Source organism: Mastigoproctus giganteus, chromosome 5 (assembly GCF_048544385.1).
Source record: "Mastigoproctus giganteus isolate SK-2022 chromosome 5, ASM4854438v1, whole genome shotgun sequence".
Lineage (NCBI taxonomy): Eukaryota > Metazoa > Arthropoda > Arachnida > Uropygi > Thelyphonidae > Mastigoproctus > Mastigoproctus giganteus.
In genome coordinates, this window is record NC_143579.1 from 187,023,651 (window position 1) to 187,042,670 (window position 19,020).

At 36.3% G+C, this 19,020-nt stretch overlaps 1 protein-coding gene across 1 annotated transcript in view; it reads left to right on the forward strand.

Annotated features, from left to right (window-relative positions):
* LOC150085938 (trichoplein keratin filament-binding protein-like) overlaps positions 1-18,763 on the forward strand; it is a 113,619-nt gene extending 94,856 nt beyond the window's left edge. Inside the window, exons 11-13 of the mRNA XM_090373593.1 lie at positions 8,341-8,422; positions 11,861-12,046; positions 18,404-18,763. Coding sequence (XP_090229719.1) covers positions 8,341-8,422; positions 11,861-12,046; positions 18,404-18,469 — 334 coding nt within the window. The 3' untranslated portion in view covers positions 18,470-18,763. The remainder of the gene's footprint in view (positions 1-8,340; positions 8,423-11,860; positions 12,047-18,403) is intronic.
* The last annotated feature ends 257 nt before the right edge of the window (positions 18,764-19,020 follow it).

The window sequence follows — 19,020 nt, forward strand, 5'->3', positions numbered from 1 at the left end:
AATTTGAAAGTGTAAATTTTCTTGCAGTTCATAAACGGCAATAAATTTTTTTCTAATTTCCTGATATGTGTAAATACTCTTGAATATGAGCTTGAGAATGGAATTTATTTTATATTTAAGGCATATAGCTGGGAATTTATTATCTAGCAGTGATTATCATATCTGGACTTGGTAATTTGATAATGTATTCCATACATGTTTTGTGAGGAAAAACAGTTTGCTCTGGGATATGTATTCGGATGGCCTGAGTACAGATAGTTTACTTATTTCTTAGTGAATCATTATCGATTTAAATTTTGGAACAAAATATGACAAGCAGAAGTTAGCAGTCTGTGAATATTCAGAATTATCTAATTGTGTAGTTATGGGGGAAACTAGTTTATATTTCATTAGTCCATAATGTACACAGTAGTAACTAAGAATGATTTGGTATAGTTATTAGGGTTATAGTAATAGTATTCACCATATAGTGCAAGGAAGCCACACTCTTTTGTTGCACTGGCAAAAAAAACAAAACAATCAATTTGAAAAGAAAATTCAAACTATATGCTTCCCTCTTCACATAGGTAACTGTCCAGTTGACCTTTGATTTATTGAAACTATCAGCCTTAACTACCCGTGAAGGCAACTTGTTCCTGAAATCTAATCTAAACTTCAAGCCCTGTAATTTGAATTTACAACCCCTAGTTTTGGAATTCTTTATAACACCGAAAATTCCACCTTCATTCATTTTACTAATCACTCTCAGAGTTTTGTGAACCTCAGTTGCTGACGAGGCTACTAGAAACGGTCGTGTTCAAAGCCGCTAAGTGGATTTTTCTTATTTATTGATTTGAAATTATTGTTTTTCTAAAACTTTTGATTTAAATTTAGTAGCATAACATTATTTTGTGATTTTCTGATTAATTTGGTGTATTTATTCTTTACTCAGCCTTGTAATTGCATAAAAGTATCAGTAAAGGTTTCCACGTGTTTCAACTCCGCTACCGTTCGTAATTTTCCCGCCTTTGTGATACGATGGTTATATACCGTACTAGATAGCGTTAGTTGAACTTCGTTAGCAGTTAAATTGTACGTTTAAATAAATACATATAACGACTTAGATTACAAACGTAATATAATTAATTATATTTAACATAATTAATAACATAACATAATTAATTATAATTAATTAATAAATTAATAGAATCATGACTCAGACCAGAGCAGCAAAGCAAAAGGCTCAAGCTAATGGAAGTGCTGTGGCTCAGAGCAGAACTGAGGGGGGCAGTTGTCCTCTGACTCACAGCCTTATAAAATGCACTGTTTGCTTGATGTTTGCAGAGCAATCGGGTACGGGACATGATACTGCCAAGGGGGATGTCTTTGTGTGTGCGCGATGCAAGGAGTGTATCGATATCAGGCAACAACTCGGCGTTCTTGTGGGCCTATATGAGAGCTTGAAGGACAGGGTGGATGCCCTCAAAGAAACTAAATTGAGGGGCCCATCAAGCTCTCAGCTGCCCACATCAACGCCAGAGCTTGCACTTGGGCATCGCGTGACACAGAGACAACCCCCAAGGCAGAATGCGCTGGTCCCGAAGGAACTAGTAGTTGTTGGTGACTCTATTGTCAGGGAAACGGGGAACATGCTTTGTAAAAAAGATAGGTGGAACAGGACCAGGGTATGTCTGCCAGGGGCAAAGGTTGATGACGTTGTAGAGCGAATATCATCTTTTAAGGGCACAAAAGGTGATATAGTTGTACACGTTGGCACTAATAATATTAAGAGTAGGAGACCGGCAGAATTACTTAACAAGTACAGGTCACTGTTGAACAAAAGCCGAGAATTAGGGTTGAATTTGAAAGTGTCTGCAATTCTGCCCAGACACGATAGGAGGGAGTATATGATGAGAGCCTTGTCAATCAATTTGGCCCTGGAAAGACTGTGCAAGGCTCAAGGGGTAGACTTTTTTTCAGCCTGGACTGTACTTGTTAACAGGAGAGATTGCTTCTCCAGGGGTGGGATACACTTAAATAGAAAGGGTGCAAGAATATTTGCTGATGCTATCGAGGCAGCGTTAGGTGGGTCAGAAAACTGCTAGCTTGGGGGGAGACAAAGACGAATAGATTGACAGTAGCCACTGGCAGAGGTGAAAGAGATTCTTGCACTGCTTCTATTAGAATGAGCAGAAGCCTGAAAAACAAGATGCATGGTATTTCAGAGACTGCTGGGAGCCATTGCGGTACAAGTAAACACATGGGTTGTGTTAGGGTAGCTAAGAATAGAAACAGGTGCAGGTATACTTGCGTGTACACCAATGCTAGGAGTTTAGTAAATAAATTTGATGAATTTAAGGTATTGCTCAAAACATCAAAGGCAGATATTGTTGGGATATCAGAGATGTGGTGTCACACAGATATAAGGGATGCAGAACTGCAATTTGGGGAGTACAACGTCTACAGAAAGGATAGACAGGATAGGAAGGGGGGAGGGGTTATGCTATTAGTTAAGAAACACATAAAAACCAAGGAAGTGAAGCCAGTCGACATCGCCGGACAGTGCAGTGTTGAGTCAGTTTGGTGTGACATAAACATTGGGAGATCAAAATTGAGAGTAGGAGTGTACTATAGGCCTAATGACTCTGATGAGTATAATAAGGAACTGTACAGGGAAATAGAGTGGGCAGTAAATCAGAGAGTCTTATAATGGGAGATTTTAATTTCCCAGATATTGACTGGAATTTGGGGGCTGGTTACTCACACACTAGCAGGGCTTTTGTGGATTTATTGGATGATTGTTTTCTACATCAGCATGTTCGGGAGGCAACTAGAGGGAGTAATACTCTTGATTTGATTATCAGCAGTGATTCTTCATGCATTAAGAATCTGCAGATAAATGAACCACTAGGTGGCAGTGATCACAGTGTGCTGAAGTGGGATTTACTCAAAGAGGTAACTACCATTAGGGGTAAAGGGAAGGGTTATTGCTTCCGTAAAGGCGACTACGATGGACTGAGACAGTATTTAAATTCTATACAGTGGGACCAACTGATGATGTTACCAACAGCAAATTCAAAATGGGAAGCATTCAAAGAACTTATCTTGGAAGCTACTAGGCTTTACATACCAACTAAGAAATATTGTTCAAGGTTTAGGCCAAAATGGATGTCAGATGAACTAATGAGGCATATGGCAGAGAAGAAAAATGCATGGGATACTTACAAATTAACACATGACACAGAAGCCTATAATAGATACAAGTTGATATGCAACCAAGTTACAAAGGAGGTTAGGCAGGCGAAGGCAGATTACGAGAAATCCTTGGCAAGGGATGCAAAGAAAAACAGCAAAGAGTTCTTTACTTATGTAAACTCTAGAAGGAAGGGGATGAATCAGATTGGTCCACTTGATATTGATGGGTCAACTGTTGATGATCCTGCTCAGGTAGCTAACAAACTAAATGAATATTTTGCATCGACATTCACACATGAGGAGTTATTCAGCAAGGGGAATGCCAGAGATGTATTCAACTCTAGCAGTAAGCTACAGAATCTTGAAATAACTGGGAGTAAAGTGGAGTTGAAACTGTTGAAGATAAACACAAGAAAGGCACCCAGGGTGGATGGGATCTATCCAGTTATATTAAAGGAGGCAGCAAAGGAAGTAAGCAAACCCTTAGCCATAATTATGAGAGCTTCCTTGGACTCAGGGGAGGTACCCATGGACTGGAGATGTGCAAATGTGACCCCAATTCACAAAGGAGGATCAAAGGCTGACACAAGTAATTATAGACCTGTGAGCTTAACTTCTGTTCCAGGAAAATTAATGGAGGCACTGGTTAAAGAAGCACTGCAGGATCATTTAGACAAGACTTCAGTTATAGCTCAGACACAGCATGGTTTTGTTAAGGGGAAGTCTTGCCTGACCAACTTGATTGGATACTATGATGCAATCACAAAAGAACTGGATGCAGGGAATAACTTTGATATTATATACTTGGATCTTAGAAAGGCTTTTGATACTGTTGCACATGGAAGACTGCTACGCAAATTGGAGCAGTGTGACATTGGAGGCAAATTGCTGCTATGGATAAAGGGGTGGTTGAGGGGGAGAAGACAGAGAGTGGTAATCAATGGACACTGCTCATCGTGGACTAACGTTATTAGTGGAGTCCCTCAGGGCTCAGTGTTGGGTCCATTATTGTTTTCTGTATTTATAAATGATATTGATGATGGTATATCAAGCTTAATGTCCAAGTTTGCAGATGATACAAAGGTTGGCAGGGTTGTCAAGGCCACTACTGACACTATGCTGCTGCAACAGGATCTGGAAAGGTTGAGCAGATGGGCTGAGAGGTGGCAAATGAAGTTTAACATTGACAAATGTAAAGTACTACACATGGGAAACAGCAACCCCAGAGCAACGTATCAACTCTGTGGTACTACACTGACAGTGGTAGAGAATGAAAGGGACTTGGGGGTGGTTGTGCAGGCAGATATGAAGTTCTCTGAGCAGTGCAGACGGGCTGCCAGAGTAGCTCATGGAGTATTGTCAATGATATACAGGAATTTTTCCAGCAGGGATAAGGAGGTGATTATTCCATTGTATAAGGCAATGGTCAGGCCACACCTAGAGTACTGTATACAGGTCTGGAGGCCTCATTTCAAGAAGGATGTAGAGCTGCTGGAACGAGTACAGAGAAGGGCAACAAGATTAGTGAATGGAACAAAGGGGTGCTCTTATGAAGAAAGGCTTAAGTTTTGCAAATTACAGTGTCTGGAGACTAGGCACTAGCGAGGTTATCTGATAGAGGTGTATAAAGCCTTGAATGGTTTAAGCATGCTCAATGCTGATGGGATTCTTCCTCTAGCTCAGAAAAATCACCTGAGAGGGCATAAATTCAAATTGAGGAAAGACAGATGTAGGATAGACGTGCGGAAATTTGCCTTTAGCCAGCGGGTGGTTGGTTGGTGGAACAGACTTCCATCCCTTGTGGTGGAGGTTGATAGCCTAAATAAGTTTAAGGCTCAGCTGGACAGGTATTTTGAACGAACAGAGGGGTGAAGTGGAAGTGGTTTTTTTTTTGTTTTTTTTTTTTTTGGCTGATGCTGCATAAGCTTGCTTTCTTGCATCAAATGCCTCTACTAATGCTAATGCTCAGGTAGGTCACCTCTGAGGTGCCTAGTTGCCAAGCTCTGTAGTCTACATGGAGTCTTTCCTCATATGATCGCCCTTCTGCCAATCTCACCATTCAAGTTGCTTGTCTTTGGACCCTTTCAAGAAGCTTGTTGGCTTGTTGCAGATGAGGTTTCCATACTTGAACACAGTATTACAAATGTCGTCTTACAATTGCCTTATAACCGTGGGATTATGACCTCCCTATCTCTACAGGATAACATTCAATAAATCAGCGATAGGACACCATGGCCTTTCCTGCTGCCTGTCTACACTGTTCAGAAAACTTCATATTTTCTGCGTTGTAACTCCCAGAACCCTTTCCTCCTCCACTGATTTTAATTCAACCCCACCAAATGTATAATTTATTTGGGGGTTGCTATTCCCTAAGTGTAAGACCTTGCATTTAGCAGCATTAAAACATAGCCACTTCTCTGACGATCTTTGAAGTCTTCTCAGTTCATCCTAAAGGAGTGCTGCTTGGCACTGATCATTAATAGCTCTACCAATCTCTAACGTCATCTGCAAATTTTGACATCGCACCTTCTATCTCTTTGTCAGTGTCATTTATGAAAATGAGAAACAACAGTGCTCCAAGAACTGATCCTTGATAACCCACTCCTGACGTTACACCAATCTGAAGAATATCATATCCAGTAATTCCAACATATACAATAACCTCTCATAAGGGATCAAGTCAAATGCTTCTAAAATCCAATCCTGTAATTTAAGCCCTGTCATGTCATCTGATTCGTTAGTAATGATGAGGTCAAGAATATTCTCACCCCTAGTACTTTCTCTAACATGCTGGTACAAATAATAATCGTCTAGTTTATTTAAAATAGTTTTTCCTCATGGTGAGTTTCCTTTCCACTTATTTCAATCAATTTGTGGCAGATTAAAATCACCCATAATAAGACATTCATGCTTGCTTGTCCATTCCACCTGCACTTAAAGACTCACATCATATTCTTCACAATCTTCTGGTCTGTAGATGATTCCTACTCTCATTGTTCCTTTGCTTCCAACTAACTCATACCATACAGATTCTATGCCGGCAGACTTAACTTCAGACTCAGCAAAAGTTCTTTTCATGCTCAGGCTGCTTTTGATAAGGAGCATGACCCCTTCCACCCCTTCTATCTTTCCTAAATACATTATACATACTGTAGTGGAACTTATCATCACCAATATCTGTTTGGCACCATGTTTCTGTTAGCCCTATTATATTATAAAGTATTTAAGGGCAAAGGCCTCATGCTACAAGGTAGAATGACTAATATGTGGGTTAGTGCAAATGCATCATTTTAACATAGCTATCTACCAAAGTAGTTTAATTAATTAATTAAATTGGCATCGTTTTCGTTATATTTATATCTCATATTGTGACTGCCTTCACAACGAGTTGCCATGGTATTGTACTACCTCAAATAAATAACACTTCACCAGTGGAGAAGACTATTGTTATTTATTCTCAGCAGATACCACCACCACCACCCAGAAGGTACCATTTCAAAGCTTGTTGGCTTCTCTTCGCTGGGTAAGCAGGTACCCTGGTGTAGCAATAGTGACAACCCAGTTATGAAGTATAATTTCACAATATGAGAGATGGCTGATGGTGCATTTGTGATATAGACTATAAAGTATTTAAGGGCAAAGGCCTCATGCTACAAGGTAGAATGACTAATATGTGGGTTAGTGCAAATGCATCATTTTAACATAGCTATCTACCAAAGTAGTTTAATTAATTAATTAAATTGGCATAGTTTTCGTTATATTTATATCTCATATTGTGACTGCCTTCACAACGAGTTGCCATGGTATTGTACTACCTCGAATAAATAACACTTCACCAGTGGAGAAGACTATTGTTATTTATTCTCAGCAGATACCACCACCACCACCCAGAAGGTACCATTTCAAAGCTTGTTGGCTTCTCTTCGCTGGGTAAGCAGGTACCCTGGTGTAGCAATAGTGACAACCCAGTTATGAAGTATAATTTCACAATATGAGAGATGCCTGATGGTGCATAGTGATATAGACTATAAAGTATTTAAGGGCAAAGGCCTCATGCTACAAGGTAGAATGACTAATATGTGGGTTAGTGCAAATGCATCATTTTAACATAGCTATCTACCAAAGTGATTAAATTAATTAATTAAATTGGCATCATTTTGGTTATATCTCATATTGTGACTGCCTTCCACTGGTTATATCTCATATTGTGACAGCCTGCCCACCCACCGAAGAGAAGCCAACAAGCTTTGAAACGGTGCCATCTGGGTGGTGGTATCTGCTGAGAATAAATAACAATAGTCTTCTCCACTGGTGAAGTGTTATTTATTCGAGGTAGTACAATACCATGGCAACTCATGAAGTTGGTTATATCTCACAATATGAGATATAACCAAAATGATGCCAATTTAATTAATTAATTTAACTACTTTGCTAGATAGCTATGTTAAAATGATGCATTTTCACTAACCTACATATTAGCTCTATTATATTAGCATTAGTTGTTCTAACCAGAGTTCAAATTCAGCCATTTTATTGACAACCCTCCTGACGTCACTCTAGACACAGTTGAGATTAAGTAATCTTCTAAAGAGGGTCATGCTCCCTTTCATTTAAAGGGGTCATGCTCCCTTGAAGTTATTTAGGTTTGTATTCCAAGCTTTATCTTCCCTCTCATTTGAAACATTGCTACCCTCAGAACATCTTATCAACATCAGCTGTTGTGGCAGCAAACATGAATTCATGAGGTGAGTGCAAGCATTACTTTGATCTGTATCATCAAATAAAAATGTGGATCTAAATTACCCTTCTCCCCCCCCCCCCAACTAGCAGTTCCCTGAATTCTTAGGGTATCCTGAATGATACTGGCAAAAATCCTTGCACCACCTTTATTTATTAACAGTGATTGAAACTAAACTTATGAGACATGTTTTTCAAAATATGTCTGAAAAAAATATTTTTTCGCTGCAATTTAAAGTGCTCGTTGTAGTAAAATGATTCATATTCACAATCATAGCTTTAATATTTTATGTATTTTTAAAAAAACTTGAGTAAATTGTTTATTGGACTAAATTTTTGCATATGTTTATTTTTCATCATATGGCATTTCACATGACAAGTCTTTAATAATGCATTTAAACATATTGTTTTATTAATATTATCCCATAGGGAGGAAGCAGAGAAAATGTGGAGGAAACTGAAAACCGTTTGGGAAAAAGAAAGAGAAGAGAGAGAAGATATGATGATTTATGTAACCACTCTTTATATATATATTCCATGAGAAATAAATTGCCATTTGAGTTGTTTTCATTTGAAAAGTATTATTATTAAAAGTATTATTATCAAAGGGATAATTACATAAGTAATTTTATAAACTAAGTAACTAAGTTGAGTAGGCAAAGAAAAGATGTGGCTTTTAATACCACATCCACAATTATATGTTCTTTATTCTCATACTTATCACTGAAATATTATATCTTCACCTGATCCTTCAGCACTTAAAATAAATATATAACTATAAATACAATAGGATTTCAAAATATGCAAAGATTATGTTTCTAGTACCACCATGTAAGTGAGAATTCACATGAGTTGGGGTTCCTGTCCTGTGGCAGATATGGTTTCAGAACATTTGGAAGACATCACCTTCCTCTCTCTTTTGCCCACCGTCTTCTCACATCGCTGTCCTGTCCTGTCATGTTGGGGTTCCTGTCCTGTGGCAGATATGGTTTCAGAACATTTGGAAGACATCACCATCTTCTCACTTCAAGTACCTGTGTAATGAAATCAAATAGACTGCAACATATGGATCCACCATTGTGCTGGTGTGAAGTGCTCTATTTGCAAAATATGGGACATATCTGTAGATGTGTTTTTCGATCTCACATCATCGTAGTAAGATGGTTGAGGTATAATATGTGCCTGCCCAAAAAGGAACTATAATGTCACTGATATTTTATTTATTTTTTTATATAATTTTGTAACCTAATTGATTGCACAGGCTGATTTTTACACCCCAGTCTTCATATATAACACTGTCATGTGTGAGTACATAAATTTGTCATTGAATTTTTTTCTCTATGGGCAACAGTTTTAAGCATACTATAAATAAAGTAGCTATCCACAGGAAATTATTATGATGACAAGTGATTTTTTTTAAGTGAGAGCAATTGACATTGGTTCTAAAAAGTATTAATAGATTTGTCCTCCAACCCAATCACCCTACCAGTGGATATAAGAATTTGCTATAAGCAATATGGTATTTGTGTGATGATCATTTGATCACATACTATAAATACTCAAAATTTTACCATGAAATTATGAAATAAGTATACTAGGACATTATCATGAATAGTTGAAACCACAAATGTGAAACTTTTACTGTATTGTTTTGCTTTGCTGTAAATGCATTGGCTTTTGGTGTCATTAAATAAGCATTAAGTTTTCTGTTCAGTGAATATATGATTTCTTGAATGTTGTTTAATAGCTAACCTGTGATGTTAATAATATCACAGGTTATTGAGTTGTATGATATCATTCAAGAAATAATGTTTTATGAGACACAGTTTATGGTATGAATAAATAAGAATTTTCCATTAACTAAGCAGCATTGAACTATAAAAAAATAAACTTCCATCACTGGCATACAAATTTTTACAACTTTTAAACTTGCATTCCACTGTAAAGCAATCCCTTTAATGATTTTCCTTGAACTTTGAGCAATAATATTTAAGATAATCTATTATAAATTATCAAAACTGTCCTTGAATATATCTTTGTTCACAATTGTTCACGTTTTGCATCTACAAAGATAAATCATGTCATTCAAAAAGGGTTTCAAACTCAAAAATTATACTAATAGTATATGCCATATAGTGCAAGGCAGCCACAGGCTTTTGCTGCACTGGAAAAAAGTAGATAAGGAAATGCAAATTTATATGCTTCCCTCCTTACACAGGTAACTATCCAGTTGAACTTTGAATTTATTCAAACTGTCAGCCTCAACCACCTGCGAGGGAAACTTGATCCAGCAATCGATGACTCGCTGGCTAAAAGAAAACTTCCTACAATCTGATCTAAACCTCAAGACCTGTAATTTCAATTTATGACTGCTAGTTCTGGAATTCTTTATAACAGTAAGAATTCCATCATTCATTTTACTAATCCCTCTCAGAGCCTTATAAACCCCAATCAGGTCACCTCAGAGGTGCCTGGTTGCCAAGCTCTGTAGTCCACATAATCAGTCTTTCCTCACAAGATCATCCTTCTGCCAATCTCACCATTCGAGTTGCCTGTCTTTGGACCCTTTCAAGAAGCTTGATGTCTTTTTTCATGAGTCTTTTTTTCTCCATACTTGAACACAGTATTTCAAATGTGGTCTTACAATTGCCTTATACATTGGGATGTATAATACATACCTTATACATACCTTACTATATAAATCATCGATAGGACACCATGGGGTTTTCCTGGCTGCCTGTCTACTCTGTTCAGAAAGTTTCATATCTGCCCACATTGTAACTCCCAGATCTCTTTCCTCCTCCACTGTTTCTAATTCAACCCCACCAAGTATATAATTTATTTGGGGTTACTATTCCATAAGTGTAAGACCTTGCATTTAGCAGCATTAAAACGTAGCCACTTCTCTGACCATCTGTGAAGTCTGTTCAAATCATCCTAAGGAGTGCTGCTTGGCACTGATCATTAACAACTCTACCAATCTTTAATGTCATCTGCAAATATTTACATCACACCTTCTATCTCTTTGTCAGTGTCATTTATGAAAATGAGAAACAACAGTGGTCCAAGAACTGATCCTTGAGAGACCCACTCCTGACATTACACCAATCTGAAGGACATTATATCCAGTAATCCCAACCTGTTCAAGCTTATACAATAACCTCTCATGAGGGAAAAAGTCAAATGTTTTGCTAAAATCGAATCCTGTAATTTAAGCCCTGTGATGTCATCTGATTTGTTAGTAATGATGAGGTCAAGACATCTGGTTGCCGAAGCACATGGTTTTTCAATTGACATTTCTCTCGCTGTCAATCAAGATACTTGGAAGTTTTGAATATCATCTCTGAATATCATGTCTGAAATGCTGCAGAGAGGGTTTTATTTAAAAAAAAAAATTATTTAATATAAAAAATGGACTTTTCATAATTATGTTCATCTATTATGAACATAACAGATTTTCAATCTGTTATATTCATAATAGATTTAAAATAAAGGTGGCATCAGAAATTAAACAATTTTGAATTATTTCTTGCCCAATTTAAGATTATAAATTTTACACCATTTACCCAAGTGTATGTGCAATCTTCAAAAAACACTGATACACCCAATTAAGGGTTATTTTAATAATAAAATATTTTTGAAAATTTGATTTATTGAATGATATTTTGGCAAATGTTAGGAGGTACTATAGTTCAGTTTAGTACTATAAGTTAGTTTTAAAAAAAAATCCATATGGAAGATGGTACCTTAAATTTTACCTGGGCATATGTCAGGTAAGGGTAAACTTGTTAAAATATATTATAATAGTCAGAAAGTAAAATACTCTAAGCATACATGGATTCACTTTCTCAAGTTTTGGAATTCTGAAACATTTTCTTGATGTTAACTTATGTTGTTTTATGCATTAATATGTTTGAATATGTATATTTATGTTGCTTATTTCTTTTAGACCTTAAAACAATTAAAAATACACGTGGAGGAAAAAATAGCATATAATCTCAAACATCAGGAAGAGAAATTGAAGACAAGAGAAAAAATGCTAAATGATTTGGAAGTAACTAAACAGAAAAATGATGAGAAAGTTGATAAAATATGGCTTAAGAAAGCTGAAATCCGAAAGAAATTAGAAGCACTGGTAAGATAATTAGTTTCATATGCTTACTGACCAAAATTTTCTAAAATGGATTTTGGGGTATCGATTTTGAGAAACTTTAACCACTACTACCTGTGTATGTCAGTTAAGTCACCATTGACTGATTAGCTATGATCAGCCAATTGTAGCTTGTACACTGACCATATGAGCAGTAATGTATTTTCTCTATTCATGATTTTAAATGAGCTGTTGTCTCTGTGCATTAATTCTATCATGAAATATTAACTATAAGTTTAAATATTTGTGCACCTACCACTAGGTGATAGATGACTCATCAACTGGTGCAATACCACCACTTTGCTTATTAGAGGCTTGTAGTGGTGAAATTATATATGCAATTATTTATCTCTGGTTGAACATTTTATGTTCAGATATTTCTAGGAGAAGATAATGATCTCAGTTTCAATTTGCATTGGGAGATCTAATTGTAAATTTTGCAACATAAAACTAGTATCTGGTTGGATTGGTGTTCCCATGACAAAACTATCAAGATTCCATCTCAGGAACAAACACTTTAGTATCGTTCTAAGTGGTAGAGGACTCATCTCATCAATTGGTGCAATTCCACCACTTTTCTTATTGGATACTTGAAATGGTGAAGCCCGTGTTTAGCCTCCAGAGCAAAGTTTTTGGCATCCCCTCCTTCCCTATCTCTTTCAACCTGTACACAGTACTAAGTACTATAGGTTTTGACACCTTTTGTATTTGGGGTTTCATTAAAAAAAAAAAAAAAAAATTTGTGTGTATACTGTTTAGTGCAGCATTTTGTAATACTGCTGCTGATTCCTGGAAGTTTCTCCCAGGAATAGATACCTACCTTGGTTTTGAAATCAGGCTAATTATATTTATCATTTAGTAATTTGTGTAGGCAGAGTTCAGAAGTGGCACCCATACAGAGGGTTTGCCAAACATCATACATTTCTTTTAATGTGTTTGAATAAAATGCAAAAGTGATATGCACTTTTTGTTATTACAAGGTTGGTAACTATTGTTATACTATTTTTTTTTTTTATGATCATGAACAAGGAACCCTTAAAAAGTGTTGACAATTAACATATATGTAGACAGCAGACTGCTATAAAGCATCGTTCTCTGTACTGATTTAGCTTGCGCAAAATCATACAAATAAAACTGCTTATGAGTTTAAATTTTGTAGTGCAGTATAGCAACAAGCAGATGAGAAAATAAACCTGACACATTTTATGTTTCTGGCAGCTTTGTTATTAAAAAAGCCTAGGAAAAATATTACAGAATTTCTTAAAAAAAGATATGTTGTACATATTTTGGGATGAAACTTGGCTACCAAGACATATGCTCCAAACAAACTTTGCCATGCTTGTGTTGAGCAATTAAGGAAATGTAGCCAATATAAGAAAAGGTCTTTATGTTTTGTTATTCCCATCATCTGGAATGAACTGAGAAGCCCAGGGATGATTGCTGTTTAGGCTGAACTAAAGTGCAAGGCTATAATATTGAAAATCAAAAGGACATTTCACATCCAAATCTGCCATCTGCTATAATCTGCTGCCCCTCCTCTCTCTCTCTCTCAACTGATTCTCCCCATACTTTCTCTACCAAAGACGTGATAAAATTTCATCAGATTCTGATTGTAATATATACATAGTGAGAGTGACTTTTCCCAGTGTGCAAATGTATGTGAACCACAATAATACAAAACCAGCTAAATGATTTAGTGAAAGATTTGGTTCTTCTAAAATCTTCTGCAGACTTACCTACTCTCTTTGCATAATTTTCTTGATAAAAATGCTGTGAGAAGCTAATTTGCATACATTTCTCAAGAAATGTTACTTGTCTGTTGAAACAGTATTTTGGATTAATGACTGCTTTAGGAGCTTCAGTTTGCAAACTAAGTGATTCGTAACTTTTCACTATTTCTCCAAAACTAGCCACAAAAGTTAGTTTTGGAGGAATCGATGAAAAATAAGACCTAAATCATAAAGGGAATCATTTATGCTTTTGTTCCAGTCGAACATTCCTTTTATTTAAAAGAGACTTGTGAAAACCACAGACTTCTCAAATCAAATATGAAGGACATAATTGGCTACTTCATGGGGAATTGAAAGGGGTTTTGTGGGGACTTACTGTTTTTAATCTTTATTAATGATATTAACATGGGTATTTCAAGTTTGATGTTTAAGTTTGCTGATGATACAAAAGTGAGAAACGTTGGTTAATGTGGTAATGAAGGTATGCTACTTCAGGATGATCAGATAAACTAAGTAGATGGACTGGAAAATGACAACTGAGGTTTAAGGGTGATAAATGCAGTGTATTCATTTGGGTTGCAGTAGTCTCAGAATAATATGCCATCTGAATGGTAAACTCAAGTAGTGGAGTAGGAAAAAGATCTAGGGATAATTGTACAGACATGAAATTCTCTGACAGTGCAAACAAGCTGCCAGAACAGCTTATGGAGTTCTGTCAATGATATGCCTGAACTTTGCCAGTGAGAACAATAAGGCAATTATTCCATTGCATAAGACAATGGTTATTTCCATTGGTAATGGTATATTCCAAGACAATGGTATATTCCATTGCATAAGACATTGCATAACACAAAAACTGGCAAGGCTCTTCTCAAAGTGCATTAGAAAAGGTGTGACACCTAAGCAGTGGAATAATGCAATCATAGTTTTGCTGCATAAGAAAGGAGATAAATCAGAAATTGGAAATTATAGACAAATTAGCTTGCTATCCCACATCTACAAGTTGTTCACAAGGGTCATTACTAACAGATTAGACAGAATACTTGATGAGAATCAACCGAAAGAGCAAGCTGGCTTTAGGACAGGATTCTCAACTATGGATCACCTTCATGTAATATCACAGCTAATGGAGAAAGCAAATGAATATAAAACACCATTATGCCTGGCATTTGTGGATTATGAAAAGGCATTTGACTCCATACAGCATAAGGCAATGTTTCGGGCACTGGAAAGACAAGGCATTGATACCCCATATATTATGATTTTGAAGAAAATATATGAGAGTGCTACCTCCTTTATTAGACTAGACAAAGACAGTAGGAAATTTAAAATTGAGAAAGGAGTTCAACAAGGAGACACAATATCTCCGAAGCTGTTTACTGCTGCCCTTGAGGAAGCTTTCAGAAGATTAGACTGGTCGCAGAAAGGAGTCAATGTGAATGGAGAGTACCTAAACCATTTACGATTTGCAGATGACATTGTGGTCATTAGCCACGATCCCAACGAATTAGAGGAAAATCTTAATCAGTTATGCACAGCTAGTAAGGATTTTGGACTAAAGATGAATATGGCTAAAACAAAAGTAATGATGAACAAGTATGCCACAGAAAGGAAAATAAAGATTGAAGGAGCAGTAGTTGAAAAGGTGGAGTCATATACTTATCTGGGACAAGTCATTAGCTGTAATAATGATAAATGGCTGGAAGTCAAGAGAAGAATAAATTTTGGATGGATAGCATTCAGGAAATATAGTCACATACTGAAGAGCAATATCCCAGTTTGTCTGAAACGTAAAATAATGAACCAATGTATACTCCCCACCATGACTTATGGAAGTGAAACTTGGGCACTCACCAAAAGAATGGAAGAGAAGCTGAGAACTACACAGCGAAGAACGGAACGAATCATATTGGGAATCAGACTGTTAGATAAGAAGAGAAACACATGGATTAGGCAACAAACTCAAGTAAAGGACATTCTTATCAAAACTAAAGAACTAAAATGGTCCTGGGCAGGACACATAGCTCGAAGACATGATGACAGATGGACTAAGAAAATAACAGAATGGTATCCAAGAGGAGCTAGAAGAAAACCTGGAAGACAAAGGCGGAGATGGATAGATGAAATTCATGAGTTTGTGGGTAGTAAATGGATGGCCAGTGCTCAAAACAGAAGGAACTAGAAAGTTGCTGGAGAGGCCTTCATCCTGCAGTGGATTGAAAATGGCTGATGATGATAAGACAATGGTTAGGCTGCACCTGGTGTACTGCATACAAGTTTGAAAACTTCATTTTAGGAAGGGTATAGATCTGTTGGAAAGGGTGCAGAGAAAAAAGGATTCTTTTTTTTCACTAATTTTCACTTTGTTTTTAGGCATCATCTAATTTCCTCAGAGACTTAATGTTATCTATCATATTCCAAGCACAGAAATGAATCACTATCATCTAGAGAAAGTTCTGCAACAGCAATATACCATTAAAAATTATATAACTCACATGTGAATTGCCATTGACAGTTTCAACATGTCATGCCATTCTGAGACATGTTACAGTATACTTACCTTTTCTAATTGAAGCCACACTTACCTTTAAAATAAAGATAGAAGTAAAAATATATCAAAATAAAGAACAAATATACTGAACAAAACTGGTTCCTGAATATTATGGCATCCTAAAGACACTGCAAAAAGTCTTCCTTCCCAGACTATTCATGGGAAATTTATTGGAATAGTCACCCTGCTAACTGCCCTTCCAAGTGGAGATAGACGGTTTTAATATTCCTGCCTCTTGATAATCTTGCAGGAGTTTCTGAAGTTTCTCTTTTTAAATCAAGGGTCCCCTTGTACCACTCAACATACAGGTTTCTGGCTTTTTCATTAAGAGAACAGTTCCTCTTCTAAAGCAGCCTGCAAATTTGCTAAAGACATTTTCTAGTAATGTATTAGATGAACCTGTTTGGAATACTGTCACTGTTTTGTCATATTTTTAACCTGTCATAGAGGACATGAAATTCTGAAATGCAATTTGGAAATGGGATAATGTATTTACTCCATTTTAAAATTCTTAAGCTTTTTTTTTTTTTTGGTAAGTGTAATCAAGAAAATTAAGATAGTATAATATCTAATGGGGGTAGTAGTATTTTTTTTAAATTTAATAACCAAAGTAGTTATTCATGCCAGTTTTTATAATACTACTCTTTATCATAGGATTATAATGCTGCTGCATGTGAATATTTCTTAATGACATATTTTTCTCAGATTAGTTATATTAGTTAATTTTCAAACAAATTTTGTATTTAGTAATGTAATTTTTTCTCTTCTTTTGCTTTCCTAAAACAGTATTTCACATAAAATAGCCACTACACAAATAACCTTCTTTAACAAAACTGAAAGCAAGAACTTTTCTTTTACCAGCACAATTTTTGAATGCTTTGCTGCTGCAAATAGTTATGAAATCTCTGCAATGTTATGAGCAGTTAATTCCTTGCAACTAGTTTGCATATCTGCTACAATCAATGTGCTTCACTATAGAAGCATAGCTAATTCTGTTTCACTTAAAACTATACAGACAAAGGCATGGGGTAGTAAATATCCAGGGGCATTTTGACCACAGCTGGTAAGTTTAAAAAAGAAGTTTTAAACTAATGACTATGTTTCAGAATGTCCTTGAAAGACTGAAGTATGCTAGGGTTGTATTATAATTTTTTAATATGTGAAGCATATTTTTGTACTTGGGGGTGAATTTTACCACTTCACTAACAGACCAAAAGTAACAATCACATTAAATATTAAAAAAAAAAAGGATTGTGAGAAGAACAGAATTATAAATATATATACAAATTTGAATGTAGAACAATTGCAACTTGTATGAGTGGGTGGTCATTTAATTTGCAGACTGGTGCAAGATCTTATCTTAATTGTCATCATCTGAATCTTCTGTGGATTTCTCCTTCTCGAAATACTCTCCCTTGAACTTTACACACTTTTGCCACTGTCATACTCACACATTAAATGCTTCTTGCAAGCCATTTTTCGAAAGACTGTGAAGTGCTTCCATTGTGGCTCTGCGAACATCGTTGTGTCGGATGCCAAGAGCTTGCCTTCCAGAGCTTTCTTCAGACAAAAACAGAAAGAAATTGCATGGGGCTAAATCTGGTGAATAAGGGGGATGTGGCAGAATATTAGCCATTGGGGCCTGGCTTTGTCTTGATGGAGAAACCACTTCACACTGGAAATTTCGGTCACACTGTCCTACCAAGACACTCATTACCATATGCTTCATTCATCTCTTTAACTGTTTCTGATGCATTTAAGGCCCCATCTGACACAATAACGAATCACATATACGCTGTTCAATCTATATGTCTGATACATGATACTTGCTTCAAAATTATTGAGAGTGACACACGGATTAAAAAGCTCTTCATACAACACTAGCTCAACTAGTACTGGCATGCGCACACAGTCTGCTCAGTAGAGATCAGGAAGAGCACCTGTAGCGGCAGTTATGGAAAGTTCGGGCGGTATCCATAAAATCTTGCACCAGTCCACAAATTAAATTATCACCCCTCTTAAATTAACCCTAAAATTTTAACTTTTTTTTTTTTTTTGCAGCAAATGGCAGCAAAACCAAAAAATATTCTTGCTTTTCCAAATGAACATTCATCGTGGTGGAGGTAACAGTTTTACTGGAATACAATGTGCAGCTGACTCAGGAGAAATCCTTAAATGAATTCCAAAGAATTCCTGTTCATAGTGGTTCCTTCGTTTTTTACTGCATCATACTTATTACGAAATTCAAAATTTGCTGTATGACCATCCAAATGGCATTCTGTACTCCTAGACAGGATTGCTCCTAGGGTTACAAATACCTGCATGTAAATTTAGATATGCACCAGTTTTTGAAGTTTATTATTAGAAAAACAAATTTTGTCACCCTTGTGGCTTCCCACCTGCATGGTGATCACACAGTCACCTTTTATTTGAATAACTGCTCCCAAAATCATCTGCTTTTATAAAAGGAGTCATTTAAAATGCTAATAGTTAATCATGTTAGGATTTACAATAGCCTTTCCAGAAGATTTTTAAGATGAATTAAAGATGAATTTTTAATTAAACTGTAACCCTTTGGTTTTCTGCATATTTTTTACTGATACTAATTTATTAAAAATTTTAAAATTATTCAGGAAAAAAATGCTTTCCCTCCCCCACCATGAAAGAAAGAATAGTTT